The sequence below is a fragment of the Cebidichthys violaceus genome, unplaced genomic scaffold, assembly GCF_023349555.1.
Source record: "Cebidichthys violaceus isolate CVI_PGR_0920_01 unplaced genomic scaffold, fCebVio1.0.p SCAF_16, whole genome shotgun sequence".
In the NCBI taxonomy this organism is placed as follows: Eukaryota; Metazoa; Chordata; class Actinopteri; order Perciformes; family Stichaeidae; genus Cebidichthys; species Cebidichthys violaceus.
The window spans coordinates 9016625-9040218 of NW_027176329.1; the positions used below are offsets into that span (position 1 = coordinate 9016625).

Sequence of the window (23594 nt, forward strand, 5' to 3'; positions counted from 1 at the left end):
CAGCATCTGTTCTGATACTGTTGGACATGTCTTTGTTCAGCCACCAGCTCTTCCCCCGGGCCAGGTACTCTCCACAGTGCACACATCTATCTTTCCACAACTGCCTGAGTGAACATGGCACCGGAATAGTTGAAAACCCCACTGAGGCTGATGGATTGTCTAATAATCCATAATAATAATATCAAGGATATGGGGATTGATGGATTTATGGATCAATTAGTTTGGATAAAACATCCTGGGATAGAGGGGTGCAAACAGCCAACCCGTTCTTCCTCCCATCTCATCTAATACAGACGTTTGATCAGTGCCCCTCGACACACCAGGCTATCAACTAACTCCAATGTAAACCCACTCGCAGTATAAAATGATGCTGGGGGTGGTGACAAATGGTTCACACAAACACAGGACGTTCAACCAGAAGACAGTTGTTTGTGTGCAGTGTGAATCAAAAATTCAATGTTAAGTAATTTTGTTACGTCAGCCACGCAAGTCGTTAGTCAAATTAACTTCAACCACGCTCTTCTCCTAAACCTAGCTACGTCGTTTTGTTGCCTAAACCTAACTTCCTGTGAAGACAGAGGTTTATTTTGAAAGGACACCATGAATATAATGAGTAGAAGCTGACACACCGTCCCCGACACGTCCAAAACTGACACTAGAGGGGTACGTACAGAGCCATAGATTGAAGCGGAGGAACACTGACCAGGCGTCGGTATATGACCAAGTTGGGAGTGAGAACGTGTTGAAACAGCAAATAAGATGACAAAGAGTAAAAAGAGTAGTCAGAGAGGAGGACAGGACATACTCAATAAAAGATGATGGTGATGAAATATGAATAGAAAAGACAACGGTAAATCATAAAAAACAAAAACAACAGAAATAACCAACTGAAAGGAAGAGATGGCAGGCAACCAACATTGCCAAGGACAACGCTGGTTTTCCAAATCAAAGCCTTGCTGCTATGCTCTGTGTGTGTGTGTGTGTGTGTGTGTGTGTGTGTGTGTGTGTGTGTGCTCCACACTGCTCAACTGTCAAACACACCAGACTTTTGTCACATACTGTGTTCCCACATCCTGCAGTATCTCAGATATGGTAATGGCGTTGAGGGGCCTGCCAAACAAAATCTCATGGCGGCTGTTTTGCAACTTTTGCACCATGACAGCAGGACGAGCAGCTTTCAGAATTGCACCATGCAGTGGTAGTGAACAGCGAAGACTGTCCTCACTGAACACTGCTGAGTTTAAAAGGAGGTTTTTAGAGGCTTCAGTTTGTTAGTAATTATGTCTGATACTGTACGATGGTACGTCTGGTTCTCGGGGCTGATAGCTGCTTGACACACTTCTATAATCTTATGGTAATCCAAAGATCCTCATCAGCGGGTGAAAACCTACAAATCTAATGTGTGAATGCAATAAATAAATAAAACAATTTAAAAAACAAATTGATCAAGCACTGAATCTTTACATCTTATTCTATACATAAGTGTTAACTGATGTTGGAGAACCATAGCAGAATATGTATGCAATTGAGCTTGATTTGATATTTTTATATTTTATGGGTAAGGAAATCACTGGCATCACTCTGTCCTGTTTCTATAAAGTCCTGACTAAGTAGTAGAATTGTTTTTGTACTTAAATAAAATACATATAGGATCAAAAGACTATATATGGGACTAATAATTAGCTGCGTGTTTGTTTGAGGGCCGTACCTGACCACTCCTGATGTGTTCCTGAGGACGGAGGCAGCGAAGCTCTGGGTGACGCCCACCAGACTGGTCCCATCCACCTCCACGATCTGGTCATTCACCTTGATCCTGATGCACACACACAGATGAAAGCATCAGTCAACACTCTGTGCAACAAATACTTTATGTGTGTTAAACTGGTGAGTCAGTTTGTGGTCACGATCTGTGCATACATGTGAGATGAAGTACTCCAGATATGGCCCATACACAATGTCCCTGACAAGTCTACAAAAATAAATACATTACGACGTATGCAGCAACAGAAGCACAAGGGACAAACAAACTGGCCTGCATATTCACATTATTTTCAGAATTGCAACAGCGTCACACTTTCTTGCGGTCACAATTCTCCACTGCGATAGCTTCAGACTATTGCCTGACCAAGAGACAGAAGAGATGAGGCTCAAAACAAAGTAGGAGGGCTAACGAGGTCACGGAGGCCAGCGAGCATTTCACCCTGAGCTACAACACAGCCGGAAACTCTGCTCTGAAAACAATGAGAGATCAGCTAAGTTCTTGATCTGAAATCAATCTCCTGATGATCCACTATTCATGACAGGGAAATAGAGGAAACATTACTTAAAAAGAGACGTCCTTGCTAAATATTCCATTTAAACCCACTTGGAAATCTGCATAAAAACCAGACTGAGGATTCTTCTGAAACATAGTTTTGAATAATTTCTTCATCATATGAATAAAACAAAAACTAGCTCTCATTATTTTTCAAGAAAACAGCATATTGTTCTAATACTTCACTGCTTGAAGGCACCACACATGTATCATTTGCTTCTACAACAAACCCACTGTAGAGGTCGTGCTTCTATTTGGACCAAGTCACAACAGCATGCTAATATGTAGGGCTTCCATCAATCTCTTCAATATCGTTGAATGCAGACAATTTAATTACACTGTAATCTAGTCCAATTATCACATTTTGTGATATAAAATGGTCCAATCAAACCAGAACAACTAGGCTGGAGCCTAATCATGCTCAGGATAATTGAGAGGATAATGAGTGTTTCATGAGTTTTATTCAGTTCTACAGAGATCAATTAGCATGCACCAAACTAATTCTGCCTCACGTACAATTTCTAAATACGTGGAGTTCATTCAAACAAGCTGACTCTACAGTATTTTGTGTAAATGTTTCTGAATGCTGTAATCTGAGCACCACTGACCGATGAAAGCCTCATAACTCAATTTTTCCTCATTTGCATGATGGAACAACAATTAAAGGGCCTAATAAAAAAAAAAAAGTAAAAGGTTAAATTACTTAGGGACATTTATTGTTGAAGGAGATTAGTGATTGATACTTCCTTAAATTTCAGGGACTCACAAGACACAGATTAATCAAACAGTGGTCATAGTCAAAGCAGCAGAGGCTGAAAAAGCCTTTCTTTAGTCCCTAGAAAGGGTTAAGCTCCCAACTCAACACCGTTTATTTACTGCAAACCTCTGCATATTGAATTTTTGAGCAAATTTCCTGTAAAGTTAAGATCTAAACCAAGAAATGCCCTCCGATGGTCGCATCATCAACTGCAGTTAGCAATGTCCGTTCTGCTCCTTTCTCAGCCTGTCACAACATTCAGCAGCTGCAGAGCGAGATTGAATATAACCGTGACACCCAACACATCAACCAGAGCTGTCGTATGGCTGTAGAGAGACGCGTCAGCCTGACAGGTAGACAGAGAGCGAGCTGGTTGTCGGCCAGTCAGCAGCTCAGACGCTTTTCTGACCTTCACAGCATCTAATGTGTCAATTTGGCTTTAGGTGACCGAGGCTGGTTGACATACAGCGGCTGAGCGAGGGCAGCTGGAAAACAAATAAAAACAAATTGACAACAAAGGAAGATTCATAGGAATATAACAAAACACACACACACACACCTTCATCTCATAAACCCCACCTCACCCCTGGACACACACACACACACACACACACACACACACACACACACACACACACACACACACACACACACACACACACACGTATAGGGTCATCTGTGCCAGACAATACAGTGAGCCACAACCAAACCCATTTATCTGTCTGCCTGAGAGTGTGTGTGTGCGTCAGACCATTAAGTCCGACTCAGCAAGAGAAAGAGAGGGAGAGCTCTATAGCTGGAAAGGGTAATGATGGAAGGAAATTACATTCTGGCTAGTGACTCCTCCCCTGAGTGTGTGTGTGACTGAGATAGCAGCACTTAGAGGGCAAATTAATGTGCACAAGCTATCTAGTAATTATCACTAATATGAACGAGTCTTCGGTTTATATCTCTGATGTTGTGATGAAGGTTTATTGTGAAATCAATCACGGAGACACAGGCAAAGCTGCAGATTCACAATAAAGGATGATTCTGTTTTCACAGAGGCCCTAATCATGCAATTTAATGTTTGAACACTGCATTAAACTGACCTACACTATTAAAACATGAGATGTAAAGAGGAAGTATTCCTCCTCCATCTCCTGCTCTAGTAATCGTAATGTTTCCATCATTATTATACTTACTAATCTCAAAGAAAATGTAAGCAGGCATTGTTTATCAAGACTCCTTTGATTTTTAGACAGCAAGTAGTACAGTAACATTAAAACTTTGTTCAGAGAAAAAGGATCACATCTACAGGCTCAGAATTGAACCTGAGCTTTAGCAAAGCCTTCCTCTGATCTTTTCAACTTTTCATACTTCTTACTTCTTCTTACTCACAGTCACTGAAGGAAATTAGACTTTTTAGAGTGCAACTGTCATCTTAGAACAACTTCTCTCACTTTTGAACAAGACGGTTCCTTTCCTCACTCGCTACTTCTCTCCCCCGTCTCTCTGCTCACTACATTTTAACTAATCTCACTCTCATGTGTTCCTAAAAATGGCTGCCCTGGCTGCTACATGAAAGAAAAAATTAATCCCCAAGGGAAACGCACCTACCTACCGCAAACAGCCCCAGTGCACTAGGTTGCCCAGTGTGTATGAGGAGCTTACAGTACTTACTGCTCTCACACTGCATGGAATGGAAGTGCCTATCAGTTTTTTAATCTGTTTATGGGGAACCTGAACCACACAGACACACTAATAGGTAGAAGCTGGCGGTTTAGAGGCAGAAAACCACAGCTCGCCTGCTGGGAAGCTGTCATCTCCTCCTCTACCGCTGGCTGAGTGCTTACTCTGCACTGTTCACACTTTAGAGTGCACAAATACACACAACGCATACACACTTCCTCCCTCGCAACAACAGCAACACACACGCAAATTATCTAGGGACATAGATAGAGACACACTGAATATGGAAGTCTCCACAAAACAGACTCTCATTTTCTACAGACTAACTTTTGCAAACTTGCACAGAAAACAAGAAACATAATACACTCCAATGAAATGTGTCTGTGTGTCCACACACACACACACACACACACACACACACACACACACACACACACACACACACACACACACACACACACACAGTCCTGTGTGAGACTTCATGTCCCAGACTGCGCCTCTCCCAGTGGGTCTAATCCTAACCCCTGCTGCTAAAGCTGACAGGAACAAAGCATGACTGTGTGACTGTGTGAGGGAGGGAAGGTGGTGGTGGGAAAGTGGAAACGAAACAGCTGATTAATTGTTGTGTGCATTTTTGTACAATAGGTGTTAAGTGCAACTTTGTTCACATGGGAGCTTTCCTGCAAATCTAATCTGCTTTGATGTGTCCCCAGGCTCACCTGTCGCTCAGGGATATGCGTGACGTCCAATAGGAAAGCAGATCTCACCTGGTGTCTCTCTCAGCGGCTCCGCCCTCGATGACGGTCTTAACGAAGATACCCAGTTTCTCCAGGCCTGCGTCAGCGCCAACACCCATCCCGATGATACTGATCCCCAGACCATCTTCATCTGGGAACATACACACCACGTAGTTAAAGTGTTTGAGTCTCAATAAGTGTGTGAAGGGTTAAAAGTTTCTATTTTTCCAACTTTCCAATGGCTCTTAGTAAACTATTGTCAGGTGGACTGAGGGACACAAGGAAACATGGATGGATGAATTCACTCAAACAGAAGAACAGTTGATTTATTAATGGAGAAGAGGAGGAGGCGTTTACTATAGGCAAGTTCACATGAATAGTAAATGTGCTGGATGGGAAATTCCCTAACAGTGTAGCATTCATCAGTCTCCATCCAGCATTAACTATTCATGAGTTGTTAGGGTTACGTAACAGCGAGTGGATGTGATATCCTATGATGCAAAGTAATTGTATTTCAGGTCCTTGGCAATGTTGAATTTCAACACAGCAAAACGTCAACAGGAAAAGACAAGTGAAGAGGCTCATGCTGGGGAGTTAGGAGAAGCTGTACACTACAATATCGTTTAATGTGATCTAATCAGATTTGTAGTGAACTTCTGCAAGGGTATTTCAAATAAGAAGCCTCATTGCCTAGAAATTCAAAACATTAATTTATAATGGGGATAAAGAAATACTGAACAAAATAATGAGGAAACAACCCGGATAGAAAGATAAAAATAGAAATATCACTCCTTTGATTAAAGAGAAGTGACATCCCGTATGTGGGTGATTCTGTCTACTGGGTAAAATGGGTAACTGACAGGATCTGACCCCCTCGTTTTACGATTTTCTTAGATTTTCTTTCCCACCTTTCTCCAACTCCACGGGGAACAGCTCCAGTTTCTCCACCCTCTTCTCCAGCTCGTACTCTGCGGAGGAGGCCACAGGATCCACCTCTTCGTTACGACGGTCATAGTCCTCGTTGGAGTAGGTGTTGAACACCTGGAGAGGGAGCACAAGGAGTTAAAGAACATGGGCACACAATATCAAATGCAAATTTCCCCGCTGTGGGACTAATATAGGATAATCTTATCAAATAGAGCAGTTACAGAGATAGAGATAGTTCCACCACCTCAGCAGCATGATCCTGGATGTTTGATAAAGTTGTATAAAGGAGATATTGTACCTACAAATAGGACAAAACACTTCTATTCTTTGGTGACAAGAGTGATTATTGCTCCTTACTTAACAAGTTTTTGAATGGCTGGAAGTAATTGTATTCCCAAACATTACATTATCTAAGCTGGCTAAACCTGTGGTAAATAAAGGCCCTTCTAAAAAAGCCTCAGCTACAACCACAAAATCAGCACATTAATCAACAGATAACTGCAGCTTAGAGCAACATAATGTGGTGATGGAGGAGAGGAAGGCCTTTCTCCTCCTCCAAGCAGTGTGGTCCTCGCAGGAGCCTCTCCGCACAGCAAGAGTCTGCCATCACTTCACATCTCATCCCGGCCAAGCATTCCCGCTGCTCTCTGCACCGAAGAGGAGGGGAGAGAGCTGTGCACAAGCAGACTCCAAAGTGCATGCTGTCTGTAGTGTGGCGTTCTGCAGAATGATGGCTGCTGGTGCCAAATAAAGGGGTGCATGCAAAGTGTCTTTGCAGCTATGTGCACAGGCATGCTAGTCTGTTTCTCACTCAGACACACACCTGCAGAAAACCCACACTGATTGCGGCTGCTATTATTAAAATCTGAGAATCTGAAGCCACATGGTGCTGTCTCCTACAAGTGAGGAGACAGCACCATGTCTCCTCACTTGTAGGAGACAGCACCAAATCACACATTTAGCTTGATGACGTCAATTAATCAAGTCATTCACAACACTGGACGCCCACAGAGTTTTACCACAACCAGCCGGCTGTAGTGTCACTGACTAAGTCAGTCACTGACCAAGTCAGTGCCCTGACCTCTTTGAATTGGGTGAAAGAGGAATATCACATCATATCTATTGATCTGGCCTATAGCCTGATTTATGTTTGTCAATAAGCAATGCTGGCTTCTGTCATCAACATTTTAGTAATGTTGGAACCGTGAAAGTTACCAATAATGAGGGCAGACAAGTTCAAAACACGCATGAATATCGTCAATCAAGATATTTGTGTAATTATCCCCTACATGCAGTAGGGGATGTGGCATGTGTTTGACTAATATCTACCACATGATAAAGACACCAAAACTACAGTGAATAAATAAATGGACCTCTGTTTAAGAGACACTGTGCTACATTGATGTAGTGGAATGCTGCCAGGGTTAGTTTTTATTCTTTCCCCTGTGTGAGCATGCGTGAGCTCTATCCATGACCTGTCATCAATCATTCAGTGTGATCAACAGCCCTGCATTATTAACGCTTGCATGCACACACACACACACACACACACACACACACACACACACACACACACACACACACACACACACACACACACACACACGTACATCCCCTCAAATACACATATACATAATATTGGGCATAGCATTAAATACATATAAAATAAAATATATAGGCACACACCCTCATCAATCAGTAAGTGACATACACACACACTCATAATAAATACCACTGCACAAACCACAAACACACCCGGGACGTCCTGGACACGATGCTACCATTAAGTACACTCTCTAATGGCCTCTCTCAGTCACTGTGTGCTCTCTACAAACAAATTAGCATGTGGCCAGTCACTTGAGAGAGCCAGAGAGAGGTCACAGAGAGAGGGAGGACAGATGATGGTGGATCCATGAGAGAAGGTGAGCAAAGAAGAGGCAGAGCAGTGATGGAGATTGCTAACAAAGTGGCAGAAGAGGGAATTCCAAAAAACCTGAGAGTCAGATGAACAGAGAAGACAAAGGATGGACAAGAGAGCATTGGCGATTGAGAGAGGGAGAGACAAGATAAATAAAAGAGCGTGCACAAGGGAAATAAGAATAGGTAGGCAGAAAGAGAGTGAAAGAGAAACAAAGAGACAGACTGCACCATCAAATGGAAAGCATTCACCCACAAGATAAAGAAAGACCTGCCGGTTTTCTCCAGATTGTCAGGCCATGTTCAGTTAATTTGGTACATATTGAGGCACCCAAAGGAGGAACACAAAGGAAAAAATATCCTGGATTAAAAGAGGATTAAAAAAAAGGTAGGACAGCATGCTGAAACGTAAAGGTCACGCAGAGCAGACCGATTATGAGTCGGGCAATGTTTTTACATTTCTGCTCTTAGATAGGATGAATAATCTTCATGTTCTATGGCAAGAACTGGATTTTGTTCTGCCAAAAACCCTGAGGTAACAGAGGAAAGATAAGGAAAAGGCAGAAAGAGAATATGTGAGATGGTACAGTAATGTGTGCGACTGTGTTTGACCTTGGTAGTATGGCAGGACACTGCTGCATGTTTTACTATCGGGAGCTAAAAGATGGCCAGAGTACAGGGCCAGGCCTGCAGCTGTGGAACAGACAGTTAGAACTGCAGCTAACCACACATGTATAATGGCTGAACTCAAACAATTAAATAGCAACTAAATGATATGCATGTGTCTGCTGGCTGCACAGTATGACCAAATACATGCACAACTAATGGCATTCCCATCAGCCTCAACTACTTTGTTTAGTGCTAATTAGTAAATGCTAGCAAGCAATCGCACTAAAGAGGGATGGTGAACATGGTAAAGATCAAACCTGCAAAACCCAACATGCTAGGATTGTCATTGTGAGCATGCTAGCATGCTAATATGAACACTCAAAACACCAACAGTCTCACAGAGCTGGTAGCAAGGCTTACTCTTAGAGTTTTTAAGTCCAGGTTGCTTTGATAAGATCATTGGCCTTTACGGGAATTACAATTTAAGACAAACAAACATGGTGCAAAAACTTGCTAGGCCCGACTAAACCCAACACTGTCTGCATGTAGAGGCAGACTCAAGAGATGAAATTAATCTTGACAGCTCCACCAAACTTAATATGACGCATATCAATGTGTTGACTCACATAATCTAATAAAAAGATCCCTGGGAACGGAAATGTCAGAGCATTTCAGCCTTATTTGCATTATTAACTGTGTGAAATCTATATCCTCATGACAAACGGCAACAAATTTCCACTTTCAAACACAGTTGGTGTGTGCTGAGGCAGGTCATTATGCTCAACTGAAACTCAGTTTGTATTGAAGAGCCAGTGCACAAGGACAACCACTGAATATTGAAGTAGAATGGGCCAGCTCCCCATGTAGTGCCTCCCTGGAATTGGAATAGTCGTTTGAAGGATTAAACACAACACACAACCATTTACATGTAAATATATTCTACTAAACTGTCTGCACTTTGTTTCAAGCTTAATACACTACTTTGCATAAAGAAAGCTTGTGTCAACAAAAAAGTCAAATTTTGCAAGAGGGTTTTAAATAGTTTTCTGGACTCTGTGGTAATAGTACTTGCTGAATACATCATGCTGTCTAATCTTGAATCTAAAACTTCTGTTCATAACATCCTTTTAAGATGAGAGCAAGTAAATGCAAATGTCTTACAGCAACTCTTTCAGTGTCACATCGCCTCTCATCCACCCACAAACACAGTATCAAAGCAAGCACACCTCTTTCTCTGAGATCTGTTAAGTCTGGTATTGACTACCTCACCTCTCTCGCTGTTTGCCATTCCTCACAATTTAAACCAATAACTCTTCTGTTCCTCAGCTTATGCTCATCTCTAATCCATACAACACACTGACACAAGTACATTTCGCGTTTTGTCAGTAATCAAAAAACCCTTACAATGGAGATACTAGTACTTAAGTGCAGACAGCAGTTCTGCTTGGGTATCCACAGATTGACTGTTGTTATCTGATCTACAGGCCTCGCAAGAGGATGGAGGGAGTTTGGTTTGATTCTTCTGAAATGCAGTTTTACAGTTATTTATGGATGCTGCTGCAACTGCTGCAACTGCTGTGACTCTGCAAATGCCTGCAAACGACCTCAGCCACCAACTTCAATAAAGCTGAGCACTTTCACTCGGCACAAGTGCCTCTCACTCACCTTGTATTTCTTTAAGAGTGCTTAGGCGTGGATGGTAAAAACGCAGTATATAACAGTATGAGTGTGTTAGGAGTGTTTCATCGCAGAAACATGTCTGCATAAGCATGCATGCATGTACATGCCAAGCTGGTGTCCAGATTCAAGATTCATCTCACGATGACAACCCCTCAGCAAAATAATGTCTGTCAGTCAGCCTGAATAGATGTTGGGTTGGCGTCAGTGAAAGAGGAGTGAGGATTAACCAGGAGCTCACTAAGCCACAGGAGAGGAGAGAGAAAGAGGAAGCAACAGAGCACGGGGGTGAGTCTGAACGAGAAAAAGGAAATAACAACATTTGGATGGGGAGGAAAATGAGAGATGGAGACGTGTACTGGGACAAAAATAGGAGGACAAATGAGGGGTCACAAGAAGAGATGCAGGAGGCTTTAAGATGATGAGAAAATGGATGAGTCGTAAATGAACAGGAAGAATCAAGTTCACAAAGGATGGGATGCAATATCAACAAAGAGAGAAACTGAGTGACTCATATGATTCATGGGTTAGAGCAGCAGGCAGTAAGGCTATTGAAAAGTAAAACAGCCAGCAAGAGAGAAATAAAGAAAAGAAAATGGAAAAAAGAAAAAAAAAGCTGAGGAGTGAGTGAGGCTTGGGGTAATTTGCTCCAGGGTTGTTTGAGTCCCTGCCTAAGATGTCACAGCATGGTGCCAATGCCCAGCCAACCGCCTCTGATGGTATTAAACCGGGCCATTGGTGTGTCGGTGCCAGTGCCGTCGCCTGCGCCTTCCAGACAGTGGACGCTGCCCAGGGCAATAAGAGGCTAGAAAGCCCAGGAGAAATGTTCCTACTGCTGTGGCGCGAGCCCAGCAAACCCTGCAGTGGATTAACTACAACCTGACACACACACACACACACACACACACACACACACACACACACTGCTCTGCAGCGACAGCTCAGCACATTTGCATTCCATTACTTCTACCTGTGCCCCCCCCCCCCACACACACACACACACACACACACACACACACACACACACACACACACACACACACACACACACACACACACACACACACACACACACACAAGACCATGCCAGAGAGCTGACAGGTGCTGAAGAAAGTGTCTGGATGTTGAAGGACGAGGCAGTTGCTGATGATGGAAATTAATTCATGTCTTGAGAGAGCAGACCAAGAGAGACTGACAGATAAAAAGAGGAAGTGCAGATGGGAAGAAGTGAGAGTGAGAAAAGAGAGAGATAAACAGAAACATTCACTAACACAAACATTCACTGTACAAAGATAAGTGAGAACGTACAGATTTTTACAGTCAATTGAAGGCCAACCTTTCCGTCATCTTGACATACTTCACCCCTCGTCTGAGGAAGTGACACTGACTTTTGACATGTCGGGGAATACCAAAATCTTAGTCAGCATTTCTTTTTTTAACTGAAGTACCTTCTGCATACAGAGTAGACACACATACTGCTCACACAAGTGGAGATCTTTGAGAGAAATACACTGGTAATACCTAGTATTTTTCAAAATACTAGATACTAGGTATAATGAAGATTTAATTTCCGGGTAGCTTTAGAGTTTTTTTCAGTTTCTGTAGCCGGCTTGTTTTTTCCCCCTCAAAAATGCACTTCAGTCCGCTGTTTATGGCACAATACCACTGGGTGCCATGACTCCCACCGATAAACCAAGCCACTGGCCAACTACAGGACGAGAGACACAGAGAGGGAGGGAGGGAGGGGGAAGAGCAAGAGAGAGAGAGAGAGAGAGAGAGAGAGAGAGAGAGAGAGAGAGAGAGAGAGAGAGAGAGAGAGAGAGAGAGAGTATAGTAAACTAGTGAATGGATGCAGAGTAGACAATGTCCTGCTTTATTTCAGGTCTTGGTCATATACAGTGGGTGGGAGCTGGGATCAGAGAAAACACAACAACAACAACATGTTGCTTGTTACAGTACTGCTGCTCTACTGCCCACTATCTACGCTATGGACTTCATTATTCAACAATGACTTGGCAGAGTTTGGGACCACACAGCATAGTAACCGCTCTGTGTGATCTGGAATAATTCCGCTTGTGGCACAGATCTCAGGACAAAAAGCAGTCGAAAGGGTCGATATTTCAGCATTTCAATAAGTTTGAATCCAGACCGTTCGCCTCAATCATGTTCCTGACTCACTACAAACAAGGACATGGCGACAGTGCAGCAGTCTGAACCGTCCTCAGCACCGGCTTAGCAAACACTGAGAACATTGTGTCACTGAGACACTCTGTTCTGCGCCATTTTTACCGCAATAAAAAAATGCCAGCACGCTGATGATATCATTAGGAGGGGACCAGATTGAATTGGGTTGGATGGCGGTCCATGACACAGTCCACTGTAAGGCAACTGACCAGCCTTAAAAACCGCAAGGCCCGTCTCGCCTTTCCTGGATCGTTAAAAATGCATCCCTAAGGGAGGATTGGGTGGCACCGAAAACAAGCAAACAAAAAAACCACTGCATTAATAATGGAGTGACTAAGCTACATGCCCGCACAAATACGCACATATCCAACACCCGAGTTTGGAGTAGATGTACCTGTCAGAGATAAGAGAGGAAGAAAAAAAATCCTTGGCGTCACAAAGATGGGCTTTTCCATATATAGCTGCACTACAAAGCAAAAACACAACATTTTGGGGCTGAATTTTAATCTATGATACCGACTAATAGTGCTGGATTGTTTAAGCTGCCTTTTAGCTCATGACATATAGAGTCACCACACACGTTTTTCCACTACTACACGATCTGTAAGAAGTTGTTAGTCAAGATGATTAATTTAGCCTCCACCAAAATACCTGACTGAGCTCAGCTGCTGTTTTTGCTTTTCTTATCAAAATGTCAGCTGTTATATCGCTGCTGTACCAGTGTTGGAACTCTCTCCCAAAAATACCCTGCTCTCTCCCATTAAACCCAGCCACAGATTGCATAATTAGTAGTGCTGACAGCCAGCTTCACTCATCCAGCAGAGGGAAAACACCAGAATTCAGGGCAGAAGGGAGACGATGTTAAAGAATGTAGCAAATAACATATCATAAAATATCATAAAATAATATATCAATACCTCTTAGGTGTAGTCAATCAGCATTATGAGTTGTTCTGTATTGAGAATGACTGGAACAGTCTCATATGTCTGCATAATGGATTTTTAGCTCAAAAGGCATCCACTGCAACACTAGACTATATTGAAGGTGGCTAAGCTGTAGCAATGCTGCTGCAGGCCTTAAATACTATTTACAAATGACATTGCCAACATCCATGTCAATGCTGTTTCACATACATACGATCATCCAGAAAGACAGACTGCCCTTAAGTAGAGTAATCTTTCCATCAAAAACACGGTCAGAATGTCCCTGGCTAGAAGCCATCTCATCTGAGCTTGTGAAGCATAAGACCAGTTAATGCTCCAGAGAAGGATGATGTTAGAATCACATATGTTTTCTGTTGATGCATGTACGTTGGATTTAAACAGCCATGTACAGTGGGGAGGCTCTGCCATGTACTGTATTAAGGGCAGTCAAATGAGCTCCCAAATGTCCAAAACCGTCTGGCAAGGGGGATGCCGGTTGGCATTTTCTCTGTTTTTTAGCATCAGCGACTTTGTCTTCATGTTCTTTCATGCTCCAGTACAAGTACAAGATGAGTCTCTGAATTGCTTTGATGTATTTCAGCCTGAGTTGCAAACCTGCATACAGCAAACGAATATCAGTCTGAGGCAGTAGTGGGTTTAGAAAGTTTAGCCAGACTGAGGGCACAGTAAAGCAACTATAGCTATAATTCACTGTACATTATTAATAGTTACATTGTTTATTCAGTACAGTAATGAATACCAAGTAAACAACTTCATATATTCTAATATGAAATAAGATCAATAAATAGCTGACTATGAGACAATGGGCCCGTGGACGCAGACATGTAAAAGACACCCAGACTGACAGACTTTGTTGTAATTTTGTATCTCTGTGTAGTTTTTTTTTTATGTATTTGTCGTCATTTGATTGACTTTCCAACAATAAATGTTAATCACTTCATACAGAGGCTCCGGTCCTGTATCCAGCAGGCCTGTGCAGTAAGATATCCATGATACGAACAAGCCTCTCAACTTCTGACTCTGGTAGGGGCGGCCAATCAGACTCCTGGGGGGGAGGGGGGGGCTGCTTTGGTTCCCGCCCCTTGTCCGAGGCAAATGAGTCATCTAAGTGACCTCATATTCCGCTGTGTTGACCTCACATCCCTTTAAATACCAGAACTAAATCTCCAACAACAGCAGTATTTACGAGACATAGATGTTTATACATCTTAGAAAGAGGAGGAACACCATCCCTGTCACAGAACAACACACCCGTCAAAACATTGAGTAAAAGACATGCAAAATGATGTCTTGCGGCTCCAAAACCACTGCCATAGAGAAGAGGAGCGACACAGATCTATCATATCGATTATGGCTCTGAGCTCAGATCCATGGTACTCAGCATTCCACAGCGGTGCAGCAGCAGAATCTGATGGACAAAACGTCAGTCTCGTTGATACGGCATGATGAGTGAAGGGGCTGATTGCAGTGGCCTGTGAGCTGGTGCTCCGCTCGTCACATCTGCTTAATTCCATTAAGAAATCACGGCGTCTCGAGTGATGAAAACCCAGCTGCTCTACAGGCACAAAAAGTATCATTAAAAATATGATCTAAATGCCGTTCACGTAGAGAGTGAGAGAGGAAAACAAGAGGAGACTGACACAGCAGACTGCGTGCAGAGGGAGAAGATGTCTTCTGTCAAACTCCCAGGGTGCGGTTCAACAAAGAGAGGAAGACAACACACTACTTGCAAAGAAATCTGCAACAAGTGAGAGATGGTTAAAAGCTTTTGGGATTTGTTTGTGATCAAGGCCGGATTTTTTAAAACTGTGAGAGAACCACACAGGGGAAGTGAACGCTGGCTGAGATGTGTGCCATACCTTCAGATCAAACAATGTATTCTCAATGTCATATCAGCTACACCGAACATACTTTGAGAACAGGACATCAAAGGTGCGATAGAAGACTGAATCTACCTCAATACATGAGTCTATATGCTTCAGACTGAACAACCAAACTAGAGGTTCTAATGTCAACGATAAAACCGGTTGCTTGAATGAACAGGAGATCTGATTCTCCTCTGTAGGTCAGTGCCTTCGGGAGAGCTGGCTGCCTTTGCCTCGGGCAGCTCAAAGCAGTCACTTCCCACTGGGTCAGTCAGGATGTTACAGCTGAGTGAAAGGATGTGGAAGTAATTATTAGTTAAAAAAGAAAAACTTGTATTAACAAGAGTTTACAGCCTCTGTGAGGGTGTACAAGTACTATAGGCAAAGCAATAGCACATGCTCACAGTGACATTATTGTAAAGCATAATGTTAAGCATATTCACCATCTTAGTTTAGCGTGTTAGCATGCTAACACTTGCTAATTAGCACAAACGCAAAGTACAGCTGATGTTGATGGGATCTGTCTTTAGTTTTGCAGGTTGTTCCCAATTTGACTGGTTTTTGGCTGTCACATTCTTGGTGAACGCTGAATAAGATATTTTAAGGCATACAAAAAGTTACTATTAACTTTCATGAACAGAGAACACACTATGCAAGGCTTAATATCCTAAGACAAATATACAGACAACACCCAGACCGGACAACTCTGTAGTAGCGACCTGTCAATCATAAAGTAGCCGCGCCCTAAAACATAACCTGCTTTATGGTCTTTACTCTAAATGTGACCAGAATTTACTAAAAGACCATCATGCTGTATTGAAAAAGACTTGAAACTAGCAATTGAAACCATAACCTCATGTTTACAATGTTTACTGAGGTAATAAATCACATGAGAAGTAGGGCCATTTTGTTACGTAGTATGTAGCAATATTTCACAGTGTAAGTAAAAACTCTGACCTGCTGGTGGCGCTAGAGGAAAAGTCAGAGGATCCCCTAAGTGATTAAGATTCATCCCAGGGGCACAATAACTGTCTGAACAAAATTTCATGGGAATCCATCCAATAGTTGTAAAGACACCGTCTTGAAAGCCAAAAAATGTCAACCCATGGTTGCGCTAGATGGAAAGTCAGAGGCTTACCAGTCAGTAGGATTCATCCTCTGAGGACCACGATTGTACAATCCATCCAGTGTTTTTTGAGATATTTCATGCTGGACCAAAGTGGTCGACAACCATACCACCCCATCCACAGACCCAAGCTGCTAACATGGCTAAAAAAAATATATATATAAATTTAACACTAGTGAAGTCAACACAACAACAGGCTTCTTTGACTATCTGGATCTGGGAATCGTCTTCTCAAACAGAAGTCAGTGTGCATGTTAACAAAAAGGATGCCAAAGCTAGTTGTGTGTTATCTTCTCCCTGTGGCTGCCATGATGATTTCTAAAATTAATTAAGCTTTCAAAGCTGGAATGTTGAAATTATTTATCCGCTTTAAGGGGCAGGACCAAAGGAATATTACATAAAGGGGAGAGAGCGTTAAGCATTAGATTATAACACGCCAGGTTTTTTTTCTAGGTCTTCTCTGCCGTCTCCTCCCACTGAGGTCAAGCTGGACTCGTGCAGGGCAGAGGGCTGAGAAAATAGCTTTGTCTCTTTCACTATATAGACGAACAAAAGACAGAACCCTGTTTGTCCCTCATGTGCTGAGAGAAGGGGGGCGTGTGATGAAGAAGTGGGAGGGGTGCATGTCTAATTGTGCATCATGTGCGTAAGGGGGGGGGGCAGTGCCTCTCTTGAATATTCCATATGATGAACGAGCGTCTGTCCTTTTCATAGAAAAGCGAAGGCTTGAAACGACAGACAACAACAGAGGAGCATATTCCCCGCCTGTTCGACCTAAATGGGACAACAAGCTTTGTTGTGCTCACTTTCACTGTTTCGCTGTATGATGAATAGAACATTTTTCAAATGATCAAAAGCAGATTTTGTATTTTTGATTTTTGTTAAATATATTACGACATTTTTACATATGATGCTGTTTTATATAATGTAACAACTAATATCCTTAGTTAAAATATGTGCTTTCGATTGTGTGTGTGTTCATGCACATGTGTGTGTTGAGTCCTGAGGAGGAGGAAAAGAGAAAGACGCAAAAGGACATACTGCAGAGACAGAGCAGGGTAATTAGTGAGGCAACATCACGTATTCTCCTCAGAATAACTGGGCTAATTGTTCTGGTTCATTACAGCATGTTAATAGGATTGATCTCCAACTTGTGGAACGTTTGTGTTCGCTCCAAATCTCTCATACATAAATCTTACTCTCTCAATCACAATTTCACATGTCCACACACACACACACACACACACACACACACACACACACACACACACACACACACACACACACTGCTCTGCATGTCAAAAGCCTGAAAATCTCATAAATAAAAATGAATTTCACTGACAAATTTAAGACATGGGATAAATAAAGTTAAAAGACAACCTAAAGCATGTTGTTTACTATTGCAAACATTAAGCTTATTGATGCTAATGCTTAAGGATAAGACTGAAAAATATTTCCCATAATCCCAAATCTATTTTCCCAATCCACAAACACTGGCTGCATTGTATCCAATTTAGCACAGAAAATAGTATCAAAATATGTTATGGCAGATGATGCAACAAATACTAAGGTACTTCTATTTCTATTAATGAAAACAAGAAGTTACCAGGAAAATTAATCTCTGTGGGAACTGGGCGTTATGGATGTATTTTCATCAGAAACAAAGACCTTTTTTGAGAAGTGAAACCTTATTGTGGTGTAATTACTGTGGGAAATCTCTGTGGTATGGATGATAAAAACACATGTAATCTCTTGCCATAAATCAGATGATATCACTGAGCATAACGGACAAAACAAAGTTAACTACTCGTAACACACATAAACACTATGTCGGCTATATTCTGTATATACAGAATTTGACAGATTATTTTAAGACTCTGCCACTGAAATGTACAAAATATCCTCATTTAAAAAGTTCAATTATGGCTCCCTCGTTTAAAAGACAGAGATGGGACTGTTTGAGAAAAACAAACACAGCATCATGTGTGAAAACTGTGTGGGTGCAGAACCAGCATGACTAACACATGCACAGATGTTCTGCTTATGAACACGTCAATTTCCCAGAGGGCAATGCTTTGACCCTCACGCTCTGCATCACAAAATAGCTTTTAAATAGCTTTTTTAAATAGATTTTATCTATCGTATCACAAACCGACAATGTGAAATGACTATGAAGGTCTTATGAGGATAAAGACTCCTGATGTCAGATAATTTTATCATGATCATACAACATCATAAAATGTGTGTGAAAGGATAAAAGCTAACTGCAATGAGTGGTTCAAAAGTAACTATGGATATGAGCCTATATAAAGGCAGCTCTGAATACCAGATTAGCTTTCTGTTGTTTTAACCTACTTTTGATAAGAGCTGCACAAAGCCTTTCATGTTGGATTGTTTACACAATTAAGGCTTCCACAACAGTTTTGTTCAGTACCCAACTTACTGTGATGACAGCAGTACTGAAACGTATCTTCCTCTTTGGCGGGACATCCTCTTTGTTTTCCTGTGGCAGACCAGGGATCTCTGTGAGATCAGAGCCTGGGTCGTAGACAATATCCTCATCGTCTCCGTAGAGGTCATCCTCAGGGTCTGTGCAGCTCTCCCCCCAACCCTGGTAACAGGCGTCCCCGTCTGCGTTAAAAATCACCCGCTCATTCCCAATGTATTCCTCATCAGGTTCTTCCGCCTGGTCCTTGGGAGGCTCAGAGGACTTGTCTTCTCTTGAACCATCCCCATCCTCCTGGCCTTCCCCAGCTGGTATAGTTGGGGTTGGCAATGGCTCAGGGGTTGTTGCATCTTCAAAAGCTTTGTCGGTAATCACAGCATCATCTGTAGGTTTTGAAGCTTTGGACACCCCTAGATCCTCAATATGTTTTCTTGTTTCTGAAGATTTCTCCTCTTCTTCACATGAACCATTCACTTGGCCTCCGTTGGTGGTGACCCCAGAAAGACGCCGCCTATCTCTGCCCGTGGGCTCAACCTTGTCTGCTTTGTCTTGGGCTTCTTCCTCTTGTGGTACTGGTTTCAGCGCCGTCCCAGTCTCTGTTCCGGGACTGGCGCTCAGAAGGTCCTCAGAAGACGAGGATGTGGGACACTTCCCACCTGTCCTGCTCTGGTAGCTCCCACGAACTGGAGACTGTCTTGAATCATCTTCGCTGACGTCACCTCCAGGGCGGTGGCACACGTCTGGTGAGTAGAGGGCCCGTCTGCTGACTCCTTTGTAGTGCGCACCATGATTGTGGTTGTCGGCATTTTCAAAAACAGCACTCAGTTGACTGACAGTTGGCGAGGACGCCTCTGTTCTGGAGCAAAGTGAGTCCAAGGAGTCTGTGCTGCCTCGATTAGACCTAGCACCTCGCCAGTCATCTAGGTGCTCATGGGAACCTCGTTTATCACGTCCGTATGGAAAGACGGGTGATTGGGACTGGTCACGTGACTGCTGCTCAAACAGCTTCCTGGTTTCAGAGAACTTTGGCCCAGCACCTCCAACCCTGTCAGCTGATGAAGAATGCTGGAGTTTTATCACTGATCCGTCGGCCTTGTTGATGAAGTTGGTGGGCTTGACCAGCTTTTGTGGCGAGGAATCCTCACAAACCTTGGCCTTATCCGGCACACCTTCTGAGCCCATCTGCATGAACATGTCCTTAATGCGACTGACATGGCCACCATACTGGCGACCCCTTGGCTGTTTCACACGTTCTAGGTCCTTGGGCCTGGAGTCCCCATCTATCCGAGGCTGGTCAAAGGCCTTCTTGAGTGCCTGAAACTCAGCCCGGTAGGCATTGCGGTGGGGGGAGGCACTCCGGAGGCCGGTCCTCTCCCCTGAGGCCTCCGTCTTCAGCATGATGATTTGTTAAGATTCAGAGGGGATGTCAGCATCGCCGTGGCCTCATTAGAATGTAGAAGTGAGGAGTCTAGTTTGACCTACCGCAACGCTGCCTTATCAGATCCACCCGTTGTTATAGTTCCTTTAGGCCCATTCATACCTGCAGAGACAAAAAGAGGTGTTATAAAGACAGAAACATTTTGTCTGACACTGCATGATTTAGTGAACTCAAGAGAGATAACTATTTAAACATGCACACAATAACATCACATCGACTGAAAGTGTCTCTTACTAATCTAAATTATGATTACAAAGCTTGAAAAGAGATCATTTCCACCTTCCATCATTAACACTATTCAGAAGCATGGAAGCCAAAGATGTTGATTTATGATATAAAAGTTCTTCATAAAAGAGGACTAGATATGAGAGCCTATTGGACTCTAAAAGCACTCTGATTATGTTGTTTTTTCAGCACTGCTGCACTGTTTACGCTTCTCAAATCAATACTTACACATGGGTGTTTGAGCTCTTTATGTTTAAACTGGTACTGCAGGGAATATTATTTTTAATGTTTTCTTCTTCTCTTTTCTCCCTCCCACTCCTTCTGTTTTCTACAGTCAGCTGTGACCCTTGTATGCTGCCACATCCTACAGCTCTCTCAACCATCACTGACATTATGCTGGTTCTCACTAAATGCCAGCCCTAAACAAAGCATTGCATGACATTTGCAACCTTTACTCCACAGAAAAAATGCGGTTGAATGCACCAAAAAATTTGTTGATATCATTCAAAGGAGAAAAATACAAAAGATTTCAGGAACTGAAAGACTTGCATTTTACCTACAGTACTGCGTTAAAGCAGAGGAGCAGGCTAGTATGGTAGTTAAATATTCCATACCCACAGCCATTAATGTTTAATCCTGTTTGGAAATGCATTCCACACAGAGGAAGATGAAATATGACACACACACAAAAAAACATTCATCTGGGACATAGAGAATCCATTAATCTCAATTGTGCTGAATTGGATGCAGCAGCAGCAGCAGTAGCGGTTGAAACCCAAATGCCCTGGTCAATATTCATTATTCACCATACTGGACTCTTGCTGGTCCACGACAACACCTATGTGAAATCCTTGAGCAAAGAAAACATCCGTTTGAACTTGACCAACATCCGATGCTGCCTCGGAGGATATATCGCACAGAGACACATAAAGTTAGAGGTTAAAGATGAAAGATGAAAACGAGGCTTTAACGTTGTGTCAGTGGGATTAGATAAACAGCCAGAGCCGCACATCAGCCACACCGCCGCACACAACATGACAGCTCAGGTTTCCCCCTTCTGACACTGATAAAACATGTATTTACCTACATGTGTATTCCTCCTGTGCAGGTGTATGCATTGGGAAATAATATAAATGACGATCCTTCCTTTATGATCACTAAAAATAAGACTAAGTTAACTGTTAACCACAAACAACAGCGACGCTGCTTCAATGTTACAAAAACAAAAGAGTCAGACTTACATGCATGGCTCCGGCTTCGTTTTGACGCGTGATGCCAATAAACTGAAATCCAGAAGACTCAACTCGCAGGAAGATACAGACGCTCTCGTTGCAAAATCTTTGGTAAAACAAACATTTCTATCCCCCCCCCCACACACACGCTCGTAAATTGTCCGGGACTGAATCGCCACTACAGAAGCGTTTGGACACACTAGAGCCGCTTCAACGCCATTGCAGGCAGTGGGCGATGCTGCCAGTCGCGCTATAGGGGTGTCGGTGCAATTTGGCAGCTCGTCTCACTGAGAGCTGCACTGTGGCCGCGTTTGCAGGGGCAGGTCCGATATACATCCGCAGTGTAGAGGAGTAAGCGTGCTAAGCTGTGATGGTAGCCGGTGATTTGCAAATGTAAAGCCTCATGTGACAGGTGCTGAAACCTTGAACTGCGGCAATGGTTTGGTCCGATAATCTGCTGCGCGGAGGGGGTTTCGGTGAGCTGCAGTCTGGCATAAATACCAGCACACAGGGACTGTAACTTCTCTCGTTGCTTATTGTTCATCGATGGGGTTTGGGTGGGGATGATGGAGTCAAGGACCACACCGTGGGTGTTCAAATGAAGGTGTCTCAAAGTGTGGTGTGAGGACCACCAGGGGGCCTAAAGGAGTTGATGGGGAGGTACAGACAGAAAAAACTAGGTAAAGTTTGATTTCACTGCTCAGTTACTCATTAGAGGTCAGTCTGCTGAGAGAAATAAGGATAACTGATTTACAACACGTGCTCCTTGCTCTGTCTCATCAATCTATGCACAGATGGAACTGAGCATTAATTCAGTCTGGAGGGGGAAACATGTTTGAAGGAGACTTATTTTAGCCTCATGTAATGAAAAGAAAGACCCTGAAATATCAAAATTGGCCACTGAAGACCATCTCACACACACACCCCCACTAAATGCATCTCAAAAATGCTATAGTTTGCAGTCTCTCTCCCCAATTACTCTGTTTGCATTAATATTTTAGCAGTCTTACAATAAAGAGGATAAGAGGGTAACAATTGTAGCTGGCTGGGTCACACGGGAGCCAACAGAAACGGCCTAAAGCATGGGACTGAATTCATGTGATAAATAACTTGAATAGAAGCTTTGTCAACGTACGAATGTGTGATTATCTTAACAAATGGCAATAAGGCCTAATACATGGCATTGTTGCTTGCATACATACTTTGTCAGCACACAATACAATCTTTATTTTATAAATTACATTTTAATTTAAAGGATAATCATAATTAATTAAAATGTAATTTAGCAGATTGAAACATGCATATTCTGCACAAATGCCTATTCCTGACTTTATTTGTCACTTTCTCAAATCTCATGAAGTAAATCTCATTTATAAATCTGTGCAGTCATACAATCTGCCAAAATATGTGATTTACATTATTATGTAACCATTTTAGTCCATACTGAACTCACTCATAGCAGCACATTTGTTATTTTTTAATACAGTATACTGTACCAGAACCAGCATCTTGAATCTTGAATTAA

At 42.7% G+C, this 23594-nt stretch overlaps 1 protein-coding gene across 3 annotated transcripts in view; it reads right to left on the reverse strand.

The window, feature by feature from the left end:
- The window catches only part of ppp1r9a (protein phosphatase 1, regulatory subunit 9A), a 51702-nt gene that overhangs the window by 25072 nt on the left and 3036 nt on the right, over positions 1-23594 (reverse strand). For 2 of the 3 annotated variants that reach the window (XM_068711061.1, XM_068711059.1), the window contains exons 1-5: positions 22079-22280; positions 19172-20714; positions 6388-6520; positions 5510-5630; positions 1709-1813 (exon numbers count right to left, since the gene is read on the reverse strand). In XM_068711061.1, coding sequence (XP_068567162.1) covers positions 1709-1813; positions 5510-5630; positions 6388-6520; positions 19172-20572 — 1760 coding nt within the window. In that variant the 5' untranslated portion in view covers positions 20573-20714; positions 22079-22280. Of the gene's footprint in view, positions 1-1708; positions 1814-5509; positions 5631-6387; positions 6521-19171; positions 20715-22078; positions 22281-23594 lie in introns of those variants that run through there. The other variant, XM_068711060.1, reaches the window with a different exon arrangement.